This window comes from Lepidochelys kempii, chromosome 2 (assembly GCF_965140265.1).
Source record: "Lepidochelys kempii isolate rLepKem1 chromosome 2, rLepKem1.hap2, whole genome shotgun sequence".
Classification (NCBI taxonomy): Eukaryota; Metazoa; Chordata; order Testudines; family Cheloniidae; genus Lepidochelys; species Lepidochelys kempii.
In genome coordinates, this window is record NC_133257.1 from 18,738,748 (window position 1) to 18,759,854 (window position 21,107).

Below are 21,107 nucleotides of genomic sequence, written 5' to 3' on the forward strand. Positions count from 1 at the left end.
CTCAGAGTGTCCCTTGTATGTTAAAGCTGGAAATGCATCAGCCATAGAACTTTCAGAACTATTTTTGGCGGCTTTGTCTATTGAACAACCTTCTGTCACTTCCACAGTTAATAGCAAAATAGTGCTAAGTGCAGGATTGTATTTCATGAATAAGGTAAACTCTGCTTTCTTCAGGCAATCTCATCTCACCACAGTCCTCTTCTCCCCCCCTCCCCCACCGAAAAAAAATTGTAGAGGAAAAACATTTTGAAGGTCTACATAAACATGTCTAAAGAACATAGGAAACTAGCCACTTATTAACTTAGCTTCTCACTTGTTAGTGCTAAGGTTTAAAAGTTTCTTCATTAGGTATTCAACCAACAGAAGAGTTCTCCATTCTGGGTTAGTGGATTGAAAGATACTTGGAAATGCATCTTTTAATTGAGTAGATAATTTCATGACAAAGGTTTTGTTTGTTTGTTTGTTTGTTTTTTAAATAAAACTTTAGCCTGCCAAATTTTAAGAGATTACAGCTTGCCTTCTTTAACTACTAGCTGCATTTCCAATTTTTTGATATGGCCTTTGTAGATAGGGAAATTTTGTCACTGTTTCATTTCTGTTCCTTAACATTGAATAGCTTTTCATATAGCAATATTAACTGAAATGACCAATGTAAAGTCAATTTCAAACAAAAATTGAATATAGTCATGAAACAACTTGAAAAATTAGTTTACTGTAGAATCCAGTCAGGATAGAATCCAGATATAGGCTCTATATCTATAGCAATTCATGGGTAATCTCCAGTATAAATGCCCCATGAAAACCAGTTATAACTTATTTGATCTTAAAACTCACTTTAGATCATGGAATTACCATACATTTTAGCATTTTAAGTCAACGACTAATATATAGTAGAAGCAGATACCGTTTGACATGTTTTGATTTTCTTTATTTATTTAGAGGCAGGATTGCGAGGTCTATTGGGAGCCCTGACAAGCACCCCATATTCACCGACTCAGCACCTGGAGCGAGAGCAGGCTCTTGCTAAGCAGTTTGCAGAAATTCTTCATTTCACACTCCGATTTGATGAGCTCAAGGTAAATTTCCATGCATTTTTAAATAGGCAGTTCATCTAAAAGGAGCCCAGGACTGAGGTTTGGAGAAACCTGGGTTTCATTCCAGACACTGCCACAGACTCTGTGACATTGGGCAAACCTCTTAATCACTCTTGATGTCCCTATCTGTAAAAAGAATGATGGTTGCTTCAGTCCCTCTGTGATGCTTCCTGATACTTAAAATCCTCAGATACTTTATCTAGATCAGTGGTTCTTAAACTTTTATACTGGTGACCCCTTTCGCATAGCAAGCCTCTGAGTGTGCCCCCCCCCCTTATAAATAAAAAAACCTTTTTTATCTATTTAACACCATTATAAATGCTGAAGGCAAAGCAGGGTTGGGGTGGAGGTTGACAGCTTGCGACCCCCCATATAATAACCTTGCGACTCCCTAAGGGGTCCCAACCCCCAGTTTGACAATCCCTCATCTAGATCATGAAAAGTTAATTATTTCATTGAATGCTAGCATTCATCATGTATTATGGAAAAATTGAGAATTGCTTCATTTATGTAATAGAAATTGCATATAATTGTCAACACTCATTGGCCAATTCTGGAATGTGGTTGAATTGCACAAGTCGAATGTCAGGGGTGGGGAGAGGGCAACGAAAGTTTAAAGCTCGCTTTTTCATTCCCGTGATCCTGCTGTAGCTGTATGCGGGCTAGGTCTCCTTATGGCTACTTTAACATCAGGCTGCAATGGCCCCAGGGCACTGAAAATGCAGCCGAGGATTAGTATAGCACATGACCTTGTCAGCAGTGCTGTTTTTCTTCTGACCATGCCTCTTTCCCTGCAATGTCAGCAGGAGTGAAAGAAGAGTGGTCAAAAGAATAAGAGCCTCATAAATTGGCTCTCTGCCATTTGAAGTTCACCCATACACAGGTGAAATCCCCTTGGGCTGATTAAACTGACTTTAGGTCCAGGTTACACTGTCAGTGTGGTACAAAGTAGCTGCACTGCATCAAATCTGGCCCTATGTTCCTGAAAATAGTTAATATAATTAAGTATGAGGAAGAAAAAGTTGGCTAACATTAAAAGAGAAGAAAGCAATTAACAAAAGCTAGGAAATTTATGACTGAGATGGATGGTCTTTGGGTTTCCCTGGCTCTTGTCAATTTGCATGAAGCAAATATATATATCTTCCAAATATATCTGTACTTACTGTTCTGTGATTTCTTTACAGAGAGAGTACTTTCATTGTGCTTAAATCTCAAACTGTTTGCCTTTACATTAAAAATTATTGCATGTGACCAATACAACATTTTTGAAATTCTGTATATTTTTGTTTTTGATTGAAAAAGAACAAGAAATATTTTTGCCTGATCCATTTCCAGGTTTAATTTTTGAAAATAGGACTTTAAAAAAAATGGGGAGCACAAAACATACTACTTATTCGAAATGTAATCCCTTTCATTTTTCTGTTTGGAATATTTTCAAAATGCCTACTAACATGAAAACAGAATTTTTACTTGGCACAAATGTTAATGATAAAGTGTTAAACTCTGATAATGAAGTCTGTACATAATGGAAATGTCAAGACCCATCAATAATTCTGTAAACTCCTCAGACGAGTACTGTCTCTAACGCATGTCTACACTACTGCTGGATCGACACTCCGGCGATCGATGCATCAGGGGTTGATTTAGCATGTCTAGTGAAGACCTGCTCATTCCGTACTGTGCCTAGAACAGTGGAGCCTTGATCTCTCTTGGCGTGCCTAGTTGCTACTATAATACAAATAATAAAAAATATTAGTTTTCTTTTCTTCATGTGGAATCAGTAGCCCCCAAATACCAATTTTAATTTTGGCTTTAAAAAAATACTCCTGGATCCAAGTTTATTTTTGTCCACAAGTAATTGTGCACTGGGGATATTTTCTAAACTATGGGCATGTCAGCATTAGAGATTTTTGTACCATTGTTTCCACACCAATGTAAACCCCACAGTGTACATGTGTCGCTTCACTGTAAAGTGAGGTGCGTGCCAGTGTGACTTACCTCCTGGAGTAAGTTACCTTGGTGTCGTGCATCTGCACAGACAGTTTACTTGAACATGCCTTTGCAAGTGCAAAAATCCATAATGCAGACAAGCCCTAAAGCCATGTGTATTATTCCAGTTGCTCAAGGCTAATATCAACCATGTACAGGTATACTTAATCCTTCCTCAGTGCAGGGGGATGGACTAGATGGCCTCTTGAGGTCTTCCCACATTACTGAGGTTCTGTGTCTTCCCGTTTTAGTCTGACATACCTCTTCATCAAGAGAAAGTTGCTACCTCTGGACACACACTCACTCTCTCTCTCTTTCTCTCTCACTCTCATCGTGTCTGTAGTTTCCCAAAAACCACGTAGCAATGGTCTAGACACACTGGTCTAATCCTATGGCAGTAAAGCTGGCAAACTGGAGCAGATCAGAACATCCACTCTTCTCTCACATTAGTTTTTTATTCTGAAAAATTATATAGAGCAAAGCAGGAAATCTTACGTGCTCTAGCTACTTCTAAAGCCGTGGTGGTTCTTCGAGAGATGTCCCTGTGGGTGCTCCACTCCAGGCGATGGTACATTCCTGTGCCTTTTCTCAGAGAGTTTTGCAGCAGTGCCAGTACGGGTCGCGCACTCGCGGTGCCTGCCTCACGCGCTGATGGCAATTTCATACAGCATGCGTGCAACCCGGACTCTCAGTTCCTTCTAAACCGTCCCCGGCCTAAGACGTTGCTCAGCAGTCCTGTTGCAAATCTTCATTTCAAATAGATAAGTTTAGATATATTAGTGAGTTCGGATAGTTTAGACAAGTTAAGTTTCAGTTATTAGAGTTACGTTCCTTTTATTTAAAATTAAAAAAAAGTTTTCTTTTTCCATCCCTTAGTACAGTTAAAATTAGGTTAGGAAAATGCCTAGTTTACCAGGATTTAAAAGATACACGACGTGCAGAGAGGCAATGCCTGTGTTAGATGGACACACTCAATGTGTCCGTTGCCTGGGGGAAGCTCACATTCCTCAGAAATGTGTCCACTGTAACAAACTGGAGGCTAGGGCACGAAGGGATAGAGTCCTGAGACTTAAACTCATCTTGATGAAGAAGTCCTTAAGACCAGCCTCCGACCCGGGTACAGGAACCCTCTTCCCAGCATAGGTCCCTGGTCTCCCCACTGCCAAGGTCCCTGAAGGCCAAAAACTGGCCATCCTCTTAACCTCATAGAGAGCAGATCAACACAAAACGGTCACTGACCAAATCGCTCTCATCGGTGCCAGCCACACTGCTGCTCAGCAGATATGATTCTCTGGGCACCTCCAGCACAGTCCATGCGGCAGCGGCCGCCGGAACCCAGCGCTACAGTGCCATGGTTAAGGGCTCTAAGCTGCCTGCCTCCACCACGGTACCGTCAGCAGCTCCAAAGGAGACTGCACCGACAACCGCTCCTATCTCCGTGCCGCAGCCCAATGCTACTAGGGCAATGACGCCAATACAAACTATATTGGCTCAGCACATCACACCAACGATGCAATCGGGACCTTGCCCTCCAGGACCGAGGCTCTCAGCAGTACGCCATTTTCTGCACCGCAAGGATTTATTGGTATCCTCAACTCTGGAGTCTCCTCTCTTAGGCACCAATATCTCACCAGGGCCAGCGGTACCATACCATTTATCTTCGATAGCGTCACAGTTCTTGATCAAAGAAGAGAAGAATTTTGAAGGGGTATTTTCCCTTCACCATTCCTCCCCCATGGCTACTGGACCCCTACGGCTACAACCCTCATATGCTCACGACATGTTGCTATAGTACAGCCACCCATGGATGGCACCAGCCATACCCTATCCTAGTCACTGGCCATACTGGAACCCTAAGGGTCTTACCAAAGACACTATAGCAGGCACCACAGACCACGTAGGGAAGATGCCAGATCCCCACCTCCACCTTCAGAGGCTAGTGACAGAGACAGATGAACCCATGGCAAAGCAGGAAGAAGACACTGCTCCCGACACCTCGCCAACCTAGAACAATACATCCTCCCTCCTCACTGGGTGAGGCTATTATGCCTCCACCACCAACCATGGTGGATGACTTTACCCCCTTCCAAAACTTATTCAAAAGAGTGGTCAGTGAGCTCAAAATTACTCTGGAGGAAGTGCTGGAAACTCAACATATGCGAACATATCTTAGACATCTTACTCCTCCAAGATAGCATTGCCAATCAGTGGGGCTATCATGGAACCCGCCAAGATGCTGTGGCAAACTCCAGCCACCATACCTCCTACCTGCAAAAGGGCGGACCAAAAATATTATGTTCCCTCGAAGGGATCAGAATTTCTATTCACACACCCGCACCCAATTTTCTGGTAGTGGAAGCAGCCAACTAAAGGGGCAAACATCAGCACTTTTGATCCACCCTACAATAAAGAGAGTAAGAGGTTGGACCTCTCCGGCCGCAAAGTATACTCTTCATCCATGCTTCAAGTCAGAGTGGCAAATTATGTGGTACTACTTGCCAAATATGACCACAGGAACTATGGCAAATTTATGGACTTTATTAGGGAGATCCCAGAGGAAAAGGGGCAACAATTTAAATCTCTGGTCTCTGAAGGACAGATGATCGTACGCATGGCTCTACAGGCCTCACTAGACTCTGCTGACACAGTCGCCAGGTCCACTGCTACAGCTGTCATCATGCAACATGCCTTATGGTTTAACTCCTCAGCATTCCCATGGGAGATACAAAATACAGTCAAAGATCTCACCCTTGATGGAGAAAAATTGTTTGCAGCCAAAACCAATGAGGTAATGCACACTATGAAGGACTCGCAGGGCACTCTCCAGTCCCTCGGCATTCATACACCTGCCACAAGAAGGAGACAATATAGGTATCAACCATATCAGAGGAATAGATACCCAACATGCGCACAGAAACACCAGAGGCCTTACGAGCAACAACACCAACAACAATGACAGAGACCACAATGACAATGTCCATCACCACGAGTGGCATCTAAACCTACTGCCTCTAATAAACAAATTTGAAGGCTTGTTCGAGGGTCTGGAAGACCTCTCCCTCATTCCAGTGCTTACACCATCCACCCATCTATTTGGAAGCCATTTGTTCTCATTCTACCTGAAATGGGCTGCCATCACCATGGACAAATGGGCCCTAGAAGTCATCCGAATGGGCTATACCATTCCTTTCCTGTATCTACACCCCAACCTCCCACCCTCCCCGTTCATCTTCAGGGACCCCTTTCATATACCTCTTGACATAGCAAATGGTCATCATCTCCTCCAATTATGGGCAGTGGAGACTGTTCCCGCATAACACATGTGGAAGGGATTTTACTTCCACTATTTTTTAACACAAAAGAAAAATGGGAGATGGTGACCTATTCTCGATCTCCGGTGACTGAACAAGTTTGTAAGAAAGCAGCGGTTCAGGATGGTCACCGTAGCAATAATAATACCAACACTGGAGCAGGGGAACTGTTTTTCAGTCCTCCACCTGCAGGATGTTTATTTTTGTGTTAGCATACACCCTGCCCACAGGCGCTTTCTGAGATTTACTGAGATTCGGACACAGACCACTATCAATGCAAGGTTTTACCTTTTGGTCTGTCAACAGCGCCTCGTGTCTTCTCAAAGATCCTCGCGGTAGTAACGGCGAGTGCACCTGTGAAAACAAGGAATAATAAATTTTCTTACCTGGATGACTGTCTCTTGAAGTCATACACTCGATTAGATACCATTCGCTCTACCCAAACAACGATAGATTGCTTCCAGAGTCTCGGTCTACAAATAAACAAAAAGAAGTCAACAGTAGAATTAGCTCAACAATTAGAATTCATCAGCACTTATCTCGACTTGGTGACGGTGAAGGCATCACTTCCACGAGACAGATTCGACATGGTAAAGACACCCCTATCCACAGTGCAGAACAGCCCACACGTGTCTACAACGGTTTGGCCACATGGCAGCATGCACATTTGTGGTCAGACATGCACACTTGCACATTCATTGCCTGCAAGGATGACTAGCAACCATCTACAGACCAAACGAACACAGGTTTAACATATGATTAACAATGCCCCCACAAGGTCAAGGACTCAATATCCGGACGTAAGAGCACCCACACAACCCTGGGACTTAAACTTGGTCTTAATGGCCCTCACTCAGAAACAATTTGAGCCCTTAGCAAACTGCTCCCTACTACACCTATCCATGAAAGTGACATTCCTAATAGCAATCACATCAGCTAGACATGTGGGAGAAATTGGGGCACTCGTGGCAGATCCACCATACATGACCTTTTTTAAAGATGAAATCACATTACAAACCCATCCTAAATTTCTCCATAAAGTACAAGCGTCCTTCCATGTTAATCAACCTATACAGCTTTCTTTCCTAAACCACACAAGAACACGTTTGAAGCTAACATGTACACCCTTGACGTTAGAAGAGCACTAGCTTTCTACTTGGACAGAACCAAGACATTTAGAATTTCACCAAAATACTTTATATCCATCGCAGAACGCTCTAAAGGTACCGCCATATCCACGCAGAGACTATCTAAATGGATATCTGGATGCATTCACCTGTGTTATCAATTAAAATGCTCACAACCTCCAGCGGGGATGAAGACGCACTCTACTAGATCATATCAGTGTCAGTAGTGTTCCTAAACAATGTTTCACTTAGACATATGCAAAGCCGCCACTGGGGCCTCCAAACACACCTTTGCCAAACATTATACAATCACACAAGGCCCTAAGGCGGATACTCGGCTAGGCCGAGCTGTATTATCGGCAATTATCCTACCAACTCCGAAGCCCCTACCATCGTAGGAGGGCACTGCTCTACAGTCACCTGGAGTGGAGCACCCACAGGGACATCTCTCTCGAAGAAGAGAAGGTTACTCACCTTGTGGAATAACAGGTTCTTCATGTTGTATGTCCCTGTGGGTGCTCCACTACCCGCCCTCCTCCCCTCTACTTTGGAGTTTAAAGTAGACTCTGCGGTAGAAAAGGAACTGAGGATTCTGGGTCATGCACATGCTAGATGAAGTGCCAACGGTGTGTGAGGTAGGCACCATGCATGCGTGACCTGTACAGACACTGCTGCAAACTCTCCAAGCAAATGGCGCAGGAACTCACCATCACCTGGAGTGGAGCACCCATAGGGAGATACATCCCGAAGAACCTCAGTTACTGCAAAAGGTGAGTAACCTTCTCTTCTCAAATTTATTTAATCCTACCCCCTTCTTTGAGTCTGTAGTAGTTTACGTTCTCCTACCCCGGGCACCCGGCCAACAGCCACTGCTCTCCAGCTGCCCAGCTCCTAAGGCAGAGCGGTGAGCTGTGGCTGGGGACCCAGCTCTGAAGGCAGGACCGCCGCAAGCAGCGGCGCAGAAGTAAGGGTGTCAGTATCATACCACCCTGACTTCTGTGCTGCTGCTGGCGGCTGTGCTGCTTTCAGGACTAGGCACCCAGCCAGCAGCTGCAGTTCTCCGGCTGCCCAGCTCTGAATCTGCACAGTAAGGTTGTTCCCCCCAGACCCCCAATTTGAGAGGCCCCCCAGTTTGAGAACCTCTAAAGACATCCAGGGCTTGCAAGATGCTGAGTGCTCTTTACTTCCAGTGACTTCAATGACAGTTGAGTGTGCACTATACCTCTTAGTATATATATCTCCATAAAGTTTGTCTTCGGATCCTAACTGAGCATCTGTCACTAAAATATATTCATTTTCTCACTTTTTGTAGATGACAAATCCTGCTATACAGAATGACTTCAGCTACTACAGAAGAACTTTGAGTCGTATGAGGATTAATAATGTTCCAGTAGGTAACCTCTGGAAGTGAAAAAACACTTTAAATGCTAAATTCTTTGTCTTTCTAGTACTATTTATCCAGTTTTTTAGGGTACAAAACAATTTATAGTAAAAGCTGTGTTATCTGGCACTTTACCAACCGGAAAGCTCTATAAACTGGCTTTTCTCATCTTCATTGAAAGTCCGGTTTATTGACCGGGTGCAGGGCCAGCAGGTTCCCTACCTGGCTTTGCGTGATTCCCTGGAAGCGGTGACATGTGCCTGCTGCTCCTAGGCGGTGGTGTGGCTAGGCGGCTCTGCACACTACCCCGCCCCACCCCGAGCGTTGGCTCTGCAGCTCCCATTCGCCAGGAGCTGCCCGAATCCGGTACTCCGAAACCCCTCCCGCACCCAAAATCCCTTCCAGAGCCCACACCCCCTCCTGTGCCCCAGCCCTGAGCCCCCTCCTACACCCAAATTCCCTCCCTCTTAGTTAACTGAATTTTTTTTGACTTACCGGCACCCCCCTTTCCCCCAATATGCCGGATAACAAAGCTTTTACTGTACATATAATTTTGTATCTTTGTTTATAGGCAGAGGGTGAAAATGAAGTAAATAACGAATTGGCAAATAGAATGTCTTTATTTTATGCTGAAGCGACGCCAATGTTGAAAACCTTAAGTGATGCCACGACAAAATTTGTGTCAGAGGTAAGCATATGGGAGAAGGTTTTTCTTTGACTTGGATATTGCACTGTAAAATGCAGCTATGTTCTGAAAGACAACAATTAAGAAGTTATTGTGGGACATTCTGTCCTGATAACTCCCAGGTGAAATTTGCTGAAGACTTAAGGATTGTCTACATGGCACAGCAAAGTGCACCAGAGGGGTAGAAGGGAATGATTTATAGATCACGCTAACATTCTTTGTTCTAACTGCACAGGACTGCGTTAAGACGAGCTAGGTACCTTTTAGAGCACGCCAGCAGTCTACATACCTGCACAGGGCAGTTACAGTGCAGCACATGAGCGCGCTCAACAAATCACAACCCTCTACTGGGCTTTGCTGGCACCATGTATACAAGCCCGTAATTTAGAATCTGTAAATCAAATATCTGCCTTTTACACAAGCAGAAGAAATTTAGATGCAGCCAGTCTTGCAGATGCTATGCATGGTAGAATAGGTTCCAGCTGGCCTTCCAACAGTTCTGTTGTAGGCTGCTGTCCAATAGCTATGTCTGTACTGATATCAGTAAAAACTTATTTTATCCAGTAAAATAAGCACATGCCTGTTCTGGTCGTGTGCCTTCGGTTATGTTGTCTGATAATCTGCATTTTTAGATGGTCACTTTTTCTAATCATATATCCATACTCGAAAAGGGCTTCTAGAAACAAAGAGTGAAACAAATTGGGCTTGAATATCTCTGCTTGAAATTGAGAAGCAAATAAAAAAGAAGTGATGTGCTTTTTTTAAAAGAAAGATTCCCAGGAGAGCTTCATTCTGGTACATATAGAAGTTAAAATGTAATTACAACAATACAAGCATAAACTTGATTAGATACACGAGTGTGTTAGAATAAATCTTAAACCTGTTATGGAATAGGATCAAAGTATCCAATTACTTTCGCATTTGTCCTTGAACTACCTACTGAAGTATCTGACATGACATCCACAACACCACTATTATTGACTTGGCTCACTTATTACCACAGTTTCCCATGTACAGCTGAGAAAAATCAACCTTTATTTTTAAAACTATACCGTTTTTTTTAAACAAAATATGTTACTTTTTCAAATGAATAGTAATGTATTATTAATACTGTAGTACATAATGATCTCCAGTCAAAGACAGAGAATCTTATTTTAAGGTCACATTTTTCTTCCTTCTCAATGGACCTGTCATGCCATTGTTTAAGCTCCCCACTGAAATCAATATAGCAAAAACAAACTCTCCAAAAATCAATGAAAAATTCTGTGTAAAAATGGAAACTATAGTAAGGCCTGGTGTCTGTAATAGTGGAAGTGGTACAATCACTATGGTTTTAAAACAACTGATTGTAAATGTTTTATTGATAAAGTACTGCAGTGTTTCTTATCCCCTAAAGGGGGGTATGTGGGTGTGTTTTTAAACTCGAGCGCTCAGTCTTAGGTAGTGTTCATTGACCTAGAATTGTATTAGGTTTTACAGTATTACACTTTCATTACACTGAATAGAATTACTCATTTCTCCTTTCACAGAATAAAAATTTACCAATTGAAAATACCACAGATTGTTTAAGCACTATGGCTAGTGTGTGCAGAGTCATGTTGGAAACCCCGTAAGTATGATCTGAGTGGCAAAATTCATTTCTTCATTTATAGGCCTCTTGTGCACAATATCAATAGAAAATATAAGTATGCATGTCAGGCATAATCCATAATGCATAAAATGAATGGGAAAAAATAGGAAAATTAACAAAATGGGAGCCAAATAATTTTTTTTACTAAATTCCATAACATTTTTCTAGCCTTGTTATGACTTATTTTTCTCATGCACTAGACACAGCATGTTGTCTACTTTCTGTGAGAATATTGTTTAATATTTAAAAGTAGAATGGGTATGAAAGTTAACAGATCTCTCAGTACATTTGTAAATGACTTTGTCATGCATAATTCAGGAAAATTGAGCACACTTGCCTAGAGCATGCTTTGAAAAGTGGCTCGAGCAGTGCACGTAATGGTTGTTTCCTTGTTAACTGCTGCATGAAAGGAGAGTTCAGTGGGTGAATGGTGGCTCCAGCAAGTCTACTGCCTTGGTCCTTGTTTGAGTCTTGACTATAACAACTTGTAGGCTTGGGCTACTTGAGTCTACTGTAAATGTGACAAACTATGGGCAGGAGAAGTTAAACATTGTGTGCTAAGTTTTTCTAACCAGTTGTTCATGGATCTGAAGAGGCTGCTATTGATATAGCTGTTCAGGAATGAAGTAACCGTGTCAAATTAAAAACAAAAACACAAAGGACTGGGCTGAATACCAGTGCATGTTTTATTGTGGGGGGTATAAGAAGGAGGGACTCCAAACATTGAACTTCAGGGACAGTTTGTGCCACTGACAGACAAGCAGTTACGCCTTGCTCATAAAAACTTGGCATCCTTATTCCATGCGTACATCACAAGCGAATTGTGTTTTTCTTCTTTGGGTATAAACTAAATGTTCACTTGTTTGGAAGAGGCCAAGACAGTTAATACGAAAAATCCTAAAATTAACAGCAAGATGTCAGTTTGGGCTTGAGAGAGATTTATTCTTCCAGTTTCCAAATAATGGGCTTTCTAAGCAATGGTTTAACTTCTGTGTTGGTGAAAATAGTTGCTCTTGTCTCTGAAGAAACTTTTCTTTTTTGGAAGGTTCCCCTCTAAATGTCAGTGTTAAAGACGAAGGCCTGTTTTGGTGTTTGATATAATAATGGATATTTTTGTGTTCTAAAATTCCAGTGAGTACAGAAGCAGGTTTACAAATGAGGAAACAGTATCGTTCTGTCTGAGGGTAATGGTGGGTGTCATCATACTCTATGACCATGTGCATCCAGTGGGCGCCTTTGCCAAAACTTCAAAAATTGATGTAAGTTTTGTGGTGTTCATAGTCTTTGGATGTTTAAACCAAAGTTATACGTAGACTGTCTTTTCCCCCCTCCCATTGTAATATGAATTTTCTGAGTCCAAATAGATCAATTACAAGTATGCGTACAGTCTGGAATAGTCCTAATTGGTTGGCATATACTACCAGCCTACCGTATCATAGAATCATAGAATATCAGGGTTGGAAGGGACCCCAGAAGGTCATCTAGTCCAACCCCCTGCTCAAAGCAGGACCAATTCCCAGTTAAATCATCCCAGCCAGGGCTTTGTCAAGCCTGACCTTAAAAACCTCTAAGGAAGGAGATTCTACCACCTCCCTAGGTAACGCATTCCAGTGTTTCACCACCCTCTTAGTGAAAAAGTTTTTCCTAATATCCAATCTAAACCTCCCCCACTGCAACTTGAGACCATTACTCCTCGTTCTGTCATCTGCTACCATTGAGAACAGTCTAGAGCCATCCTCTTTGGAACCCCCTTTCAGGTAGTTGAAAGCAGCTATCAAATCCCCCCTCATTCTTCTCTTCTGCAGGCTAAACAATCCCAGCTCCCTCAGCCTCTCCTCATAACTCATGTGTTCCAGTCCCCTAATCATTTTTGTTGCCCTTCGCTGGACTCTCTCCAATTTATCCACATCCTTCTTGAAGTGTGGGGCCCAAAACTGGACACAGTACTCCAGATGAGGCCTCACCAATGTCGAATAGAGGGGAACGATCACGTCCCTCGATCTGCTCGCTATGCCCCTACTTATACATCCCAAAATGCCATTGGCCTTCTTGGCAACAAGGGCACACTGCTGACTCATATCCAGCTTCTCGTCCACTGTCACCCCTAGGTCCTTTTCTGCAGAACTGCTGCCTAGCCATTCGGTCCCTAGTCTGTAGCTGTGCATTGGGTTCTTCCGTCCTAAGTGCAGGACCCTGCACTTATCCTTATTGAACCTCATCAGATTCCTTTTGGCCCAATCTTCCAATTGGTCTAGGTCCTTCTGTATCCTATCCCTCCCCTCCAGCGTATCTACCACTCCTCCCAGTTTAGTATCATTCGCAAATTTGCTGAGAGTGCAATCCACACCATCCTCCAGATCATTTATGAAGATATTGAATAAAACCGACCCCAGGACCGACCCTTGGGGCACTCCACTTGATACCGGCTGCCAACTAGACATGGAGCCATTGATCACTACCCGTTGAGCCCGACAATTTAGCCAGCTTTCTACCCACCTTATAGTGCATTCATCCAGCCCATACTTCCTTAACTTGCTGACAAGAATACTATGGGAGACCGTGTCAAAAGCTTTGCTAAAGTCAAGAAACAATACATCCACTGCTTTCCCTTCATCCACAGAACCAGTAATCTCATCATAAAAGGCGATTAGATTAGTCAGGCATGACCTTCCCTTGGTGAATCCATGCTGGCTGTTCCTGATCACTTTCCTCTCATGCAAGTGCTTCAGGATTGATTCTTTGAGGACCTGCTCCATGATTTTTCCAGGGACTGAGGTATAGATGACTATACCTCATGTCATCTATAGATGTGTATAGATGACTGCACACAGCAAGCAATCCAAAATATACATTCAAATGCACAAAAAGGCATCTTAAGAGTTAAGGTAGAATGTGAGTTTCAGTGGAATCCAGATAACACCCAGAAACATTATTATACTTTATTCACACAATATGTCTATCTTTTAAATAACATAAATATTAGAATATCTACAAATGAAAGGCTAGTAGGTCCAGTGTGTTCCCCACTGCCACATAATTTTTCATCCCTCACAATCATCCAGACCAACTTGGATTGGTTGCATTGTCCTCCAACCTTCAACTTTGCCCCCTTTTGTTCTGTAATTGAAATGTGCTGTTGGATGTATACTATTGCGTGTATGTTTTATTTGTTAAATGTGTAGTAGATGCATCAAAAGAAATATTGTCCCATGGAACTTGGTCCAGGGTCAGGGGTTTTTATTCTGTATTGTTCTGAGCACACTGACAAAACAAGTATTAATTTTAAAAACCAGAAAAAAACCCTGTGAAACCTTTATATTGTTCTTAAGGTAAAAGTCTTTCAGTTCCTTACAGCAGATTTTGATGTAGCTATTCCACTGCTTTCAGTGTGATGGCAAGTAACTAGATAAGCCTTTCTACATTAAGGGAAGATTTCAGAGTTCTAGATGTTTGCTACCTTTCCAATATCCAGAAGAATAACATGTACATTTAAAGTCTTTTAAAGTAGTTAAGTGTTAGGGCTTGGGGAACTGTACTTTTTGCAAGTTATTTTTGTATGGCATTTACATGATACAGAGTGTTAACTTGTTTAATTTCCAGATGAAAGGATGCATCAAAGTCCTTAAAGACCAGCCTCCTAACAGCGTAGAAGGCCTTCTAAATGCTCTCAGGTACTTATTTTTAACTTGAAATGATTTTAACGTGAATTTTTTAGAAGGTGCTGAACAGAGACACCTGGATGATGAAGTCTTCTATCAATATAACAGATAAAAGATGAGCCTCTCTTCTGCAGGCTTCCTCACTAGCATGCCTTAATCCTAACATGGAGTTGACTGCCTTTGTGGGTAAAACAATAGTCAAGTCTTCAGGCCCATTCATTCCCTGCTCCCTGGCTACGACTGCCAGTCAGCTTACCTACTGTTAATTGTGTTGTTTTATGGTGGTTTTTTGGTTCAAAATTTGCATTTACTAACATGGAACTGCCATTTGTATTGCCCATTTCCATAGCCAGTTAACCACCTAACTGCACAACTGTGTACATTAGGTGAGACGCTAGGGGAGTTAACACTGGATAAAATGTCATGCCCAAACAAATAGACTCATCAAATCCAGTTCTTAAAGTACAAGCAAAGGAACAGAATTGGAGAAATTTAATTAGTTGCTCACTGGGTAGATGGAAGTAGGAGGCATAAAATGATATATGAGAAGCCAGTTTAAGCAAATCTGAGGAACCACAGAATTGAAAGCTCAATTTTGGATTGTGGGGAATGTCAGAAATGTTCATATTGTATGTTTTGAGATATCAGTTTGTTTAAGATGAGTTTATATGATATTAGTATGTATATGGGGAAAGATATAGGACGTTTATAATTCAAGATTCAGTTAAATATTCTAATACAGGTCAGCATTTCACTTTGGCACAGTACTCTGTACAGTATAATCCTTCTGGATCTCTGAAAATCTTAGTCTGTTATTGTGCAGAACATACATTATCAGAATGGATTGAAATCCTAGGAAGAAAGCACCACTATATTTGTTCACTAGGATAACAGCAACAACAAATCAGAGTAACCAGTTTCCAAATCCGTGTAACTGAGTATCACAGGCAGACAAGTGGCTAATAATTTAGTATAACAGATTTTAGTTACAGGAATAAATGTAAGCTGTAGTCTAATGGGAGTTTAGTAAAGTAGACCTCCAATATAAAACAACTGGGGTGTTATACATGGATAATAAACTTGATTGTATACAATATTCTCCTGTTTATTAAAGATAAACAGTGGCCAGCATTTGCATAGATCTGGAAAATACTTGATGTTAACCTTATAGATAGATACTTGGGAAAATGTACACCTCAGTGCATAGCAGATTCTTTAGTTATGCAGGGGTGCACAACTTGCAGTCAGAATGAAAATTTGAGCCAAAAAAATCTGCAGGAAAGGACTTTCATTGTCCTTAGAGGACCGTAGCCAGATCTTGTAGTCAGAAGTTTTGATGTGCCAAATATGTCCAAAAATGAGTAAGATGTGGCCAGTTTCAATTTATTCTCCAACTCATGCTGCATCAGTGGGGATTTCCTCTTGTCCCCTGCGGAAAAGCCAGCTCCTCCCCCAACAGTTAGCTCTCCTGAAAGCTGTTCTGTGCAGCTGTCCTGTTGTTTTGAGAACAGAGCTAGCAGCAACAGCAAGGGCTGCATGGTAGCAGCCTTGAAGTGGGGAAGGTGGGCGCCTAAATGTTCATGCTGCTTGAATCATTGTAAAAATCTACTTTGGAAATTTGAGAACACCAGTAGAATCATAGACTATCAGGATTGGAAAGGACCTTAGGAGATCACCCAGTCCAACCCCCTGCTCAAAGCAGGACCAATCCCCAACTAAATCATCCCAGCCAGGTCTTTGTCAAGCCTGTCCTTAAAAACCTCAAAGGACGGAGATTCCATCAACTCCCTGGGTAACGCATTCCAGTGCTTCACCACCCTCCTAGTGAAATTTTTTTTCCTAATATCCAACCTAAATCTCCCGCACTGCAACTTGAGACCATTACTCCTTGTTCTGTCATCTGCTAGCACAGAACAGTCTAGATGCATCCTCTTTGGAACCCACTTTCAGGTAGTTGAAAGCAGCTATCAAATCCCTCCTCATTCTTCTCTTCTGTAGACTACACAGTCCCAATTCCCTCAGCCTCTCCTCATAAGTCATGTGTTCCAGTCCCCTAATCGTTTTTGTTGCCCTCCGCTGGATGCTTTCCAATTTTTCCACATCCTTCTTGTAGTGTGGGGCCCAAAACTGGACACAGTACTCCAGATGAGGCCTCACCAACGTCGAATAGAGGGGAATGATCACGTCCCTCGATCTGCTGGCAGTGCCCCTACCTATACAGCCCAAAATGCCGTTAGCCTTTTTGGCAACAAGGGCACACTGTTGACTCATATCTAGCTTCTCGTTCACTGTAACCCCTAGGTCCTTTTCTGCAGAACTGCTGCCTAGCCATTCGGTCCCTAGTCTGTAGCAGTGCATGGAATTCTTCTGTCCTAAGTGCAGGACTCTGCACTTGTCCTTATTGAACCTCATCAGATTTCTTTTGGCCCAGTCCTCTAATTTGTCGAGGTCCCTCTGTATCCTATCCCTACCCTCCAGCGTATCTACCTCTCCTCCCAGTTTAGTGTCATCTGCAAACTTGCTGAGGGTACAATCCACGCCATCCTCCAGATCATTAATGAAGACATTGAACAAAACCGGTCCCAGGACCGACCCTTGGGGCACTCCGCTTGATACCGGCTGCCAACTAGACATGGAGCCATTGATCACTACCTGTTGAGCCCGACAATCTAGCCAGCTTTCTATCCACCTTAAAGTCCATTCATCCAGCCCACACTTCTTTAATTTGATGGCAAGAATACTGTAGGAGACCATATCAAAAGCTTTGCTAAAGTCAAGGAATAACACATCCACTGCTTTCCTCTCATCCATAGAGCCAGATATCTCATCATAGAAGGAAATTAGATTAGTCAGACATGACTTGCCCTTGGTGAATCCATGTTAACTGTTCCTGATCACTTTCCTCTCCTCTAAGTGCTTCAGAATTGATTCCTTGAGGACCTGCTCCATGATTTTTCCAGGGACTGAGGTGAGGCTGACTGGCCTGTAGTTCCCCGGATCCTCCTCCTTCCCTTTTTTAAAGATGGGCACTATATTAGCCCTTTTCCAGTCATCCGGGACCTCCCCCGATTGCCATGAGTTTTCAAAGATAATGGCCAATGGCGCTGCAAACACATCCGCCAACTCCTTTAGCACTTTCAGATGCAGTGCATCTGGCCCCATGGACTTGAGCTTGTCCAGCTTTTCTAAATAGTCCCGAACCACTTCTTTCTCCACAGAGGGCTGGTCACCTCCTCCCCATGCTGTGCTGCCCAGTGCAGTAGTCTGGGAGCTGACCTTGTTCATGAAGACAGAGGCAAAAAAAGCACTGAGTACATTAGCTTCTTCCACATCCTCGGTCACTAGGTTGCCTCCCTCATTCAGTAAGGGGCCCACACTTTCCTTGACTGACTTCTTGTTGCTAACATACCTGAAGAAACTGTTCTTGTTACTCTTAACATCTCTTGCTAGCTGTAACTCCAAGTGTGATTTGGCCTTCCTGATTTCACTCCTGCATGCCTGAGCAATATTTTTATACTCTTCCCTGATCATTTGTCCAATCTTCCACCTCTTGTAAGCTTCTATTTTGTGTTTAAGATCAGCAAGGACTTCACTGTTAAGCCAAGCTGGTCGCCTGCCATATTTACTATTCTTTCTACACATCGGGATGGTTTGTTCCTGTAACCTCAGTAAGGATTCTTTAAAATATAGCCAGCTCTCCTGGACTCCTTTCCCCCTCATGTTGTTCTCCCAGGGGATCCTGCCCATCAGTTCCCTGAGGGAGTCAAAGTCTGCTTTTCTGAAGTCCAGAGTCCGTATTCTGCTGCTCTCCTTCCTTGTGTCAGGATCCTGAACTGGACCATGTCGTGGTCACTGCCTCCCAGGTTCCCCTCCACTTTTGCTTCCCCTACTAATTCTTCCCGGTTTGTGAGCAGCAGGTCAAGAAGAGCTCTGCCCCTAGTTGGTTCCTCCAGCACTTGCACCAGGAAATTGTCCCTTACACTTTCCAAAAACTTACTGGATTGTCTGTGCACTGCTGTATTGCTCTCCGGCCAGATATCAGGGTGATTGAAGTCTCCCATGAGAACCATGAGCTTAGTGGCTACTCCATCCCTTCCAGCTCCAGAAGCCTTCTGACACTCCACACAGGTGCGGCTTCAGAAGATGAGCTTCTCAGGTCCTGAGATAGAGGGGAAGAATCAGAAGCATGCCCCCACTCATCAGCAAAACACCTGGGCATAATTTCAGTATATTCAGTCATAAAAAAGAACATACTCTACAAAGGAGCTACTGGTATAACCAATAAAAATAGAAAACACAAATTATCTGGTGAACATAAAATTAAAGGGAAAGGAGAGGAGAAGAGAGCTGGGTACAAGAAAAGAAAGCGTTTTAGAGCAGGAATTAAATTCAGTTTTCCTCCAGTGACATAGGACAGAAACAGTCCACACATAAATACACTTAAATGTCTGTTACCTTATATTCTACATAATTTGAAGCACATATACATTATCAATTATGAGATTAAACACACTTTAGATAATTCCCGTAGTAATTCACACATACGATGGCCTCACTTAAATACTTGCTATTTATCCATATTAAATGTTTCTTCAACATTATCCAAATATAGGGACTATTGTAAATATAAATACTTAGTTCAATGTTACCTACAGCATTAAACAGAATTCAAGAATAAGAAATCCTATAAGTAGCCATTTGTTTACAGTAGGGAATTCCCAAAATTTGTCTTTACTCAAGTAGAGCATCATTATCAAACCTTAATCTCAGTCCAGACCTACACATTTTAGATGTCGTTGACTGACAGTTTAACAGTCTTTAATGTGTCAGTGTTCCTTACTGATTCTAGTCTATCCAACTCAAAAGAGATCTTGAGGTTTTTTCCCAAATACATGTAGGGATCCATTTAAAATCTCCTTTTGTAACAGAACAGTTGGACATAATCATGAGTAGCATTATCTGTCATTTAGTATTTTTATAAATTTAATTTTCTGAAAGATGTATGTTACTTTCAATGGGAATTACTGAATTTTCCTAGTTAGGAAGTACACAAATAGATCTCCCAATCATTGGTGAGGGTTTACTGTAACTAAATAAATTTGGTATTGTTCCTTCAATTACCTGCTTTGTCTGTTGTAGAAGAACAGAATTGTAAGTGTGCTTTTGTAAATCTTTTTTTTTTTTTTTTTTTTTTTAGGTACACAACAAAGCATTTGAATGATGAGACTACCTCCAAGCAAATTAAATCTATGTTGCAATAACAGTTACCTGGAATTAGCCCCTGCTGTAAACAGAAGACAGTATTCTGCAATGACTGAGATGCACAGATTTTTTTTTTTAGTGATTGCAACTACTATCTCATTCGTTCTTGCTTTTTATTTTCTTCTCTCTTCCTCTTTTCCCTTTTTAATCACTTTCTTGTTCTTAAGTAAGCTCAGACTTCTTTTCTGTGCCAAATCAATGAAAATGATCAACTCTGGAAGGTATTTTTACTTTTCAGAACAGCCATCCTTAAGTGGCAGCTAATTATGCGTTGCGTTTGGATTTCTCTGTACGGGGAAAGTTCTGTGACTTGAACTAAATATTTTTAAACTTGTGGTTTTTTCTTTTTTTGAAAAACTAATATTTAATATTGCTTCTTCTGCATGGCAAAACTGCCTATTTCTGCTATTTAAAAAACCCTCAATGACTTCATTTTCTATTGCGGCTTATTTTCAAGTGCAACCATGAGGAAACATAAGAGCAGATTTGTTTAAATTAACTGTGTTTGTACAAAATGGTACTCAACACAAAAGTTTTTTTAAATAAGTAAAGACTGTTTTGTTTAAAAGTTATGTTTGCATTTTGACTCATTTTTGTAAGGATAAGGATGTATGTTGTATGTTTAACCTTTAAAAACTAACGTTAAAATATGTGGTGTGTGCGTAGCAAAATTACGTATGCATGTTCATGTCAAATGATTGGCTGTGGATAAAATAATAAAAATCTGCTTTCATTTTTCTAAGTGTGGTTTGTTTTACCAGTGTTTTGAGTGAGATGTCTCCATGTTTTTTTGGCTTTTTACCAGAAAAGTACATGTATAAATTTTATATAGTGAAAACTATGCTGCTGTTTCATTACATGTAATCACCTGAAATGGATGGAGCCAGTGCTTAGTTAAGCCTAACAGGATCTGTTAGGGTCCCTGATTTACAATATATGATATGGGTTATTTCCTAATCCCAAGACAGT

The 21,107-nt window shown here is 41.9% G+C and overlaps 1 protein-coding gene across 8 annotated transcripts in view; it reads left to right on the forward strand.

Annotated features, from left to right (window-relative positions):
- Positions 1-20,880, forward strand: part of CYRIB (CYFIP related Rac1 interactor B) — a 156,089-nt gene extending 135,209 nt beyond the window's left edge. For all 8 annotated transcript variants that reach the window (XM_073330125.1, XM_073330132.1, XM_073330130.1 and 5 more), the window contains 7 exons: positions 940-1,076; positions 8,834-8,911; positions 9,474-9,590; positions 11,117-11,196; positions 12,350-12,476; positions 14,818-14,888; positions 20,074-20,880. In XM_073330125.1, the coding sequence (XP_073186226.1) occupies positions 940-1,076; positions 8,834-8,911; positions 9,474-9,590; positions 11,117-11,196; positions 12,350-12,476; positions 14,818-14,888; positions 20,074-20,137 (674 nt within the window). In that variant the 3' untranslated portion in view covers positions 20,138-20,880. The remainder of the gene's footprint in view (positions 1-939; positions 1,077-8,833; positions 8,912-9,473; positions 9,591-11,116; positions 11,197-12,349; positions 12,477-14,817; positions 14,889-20,073) is intronic.
- The last annotated feature ends 227 nt before the right edge of the window (positions 20,881-21,107 follow it).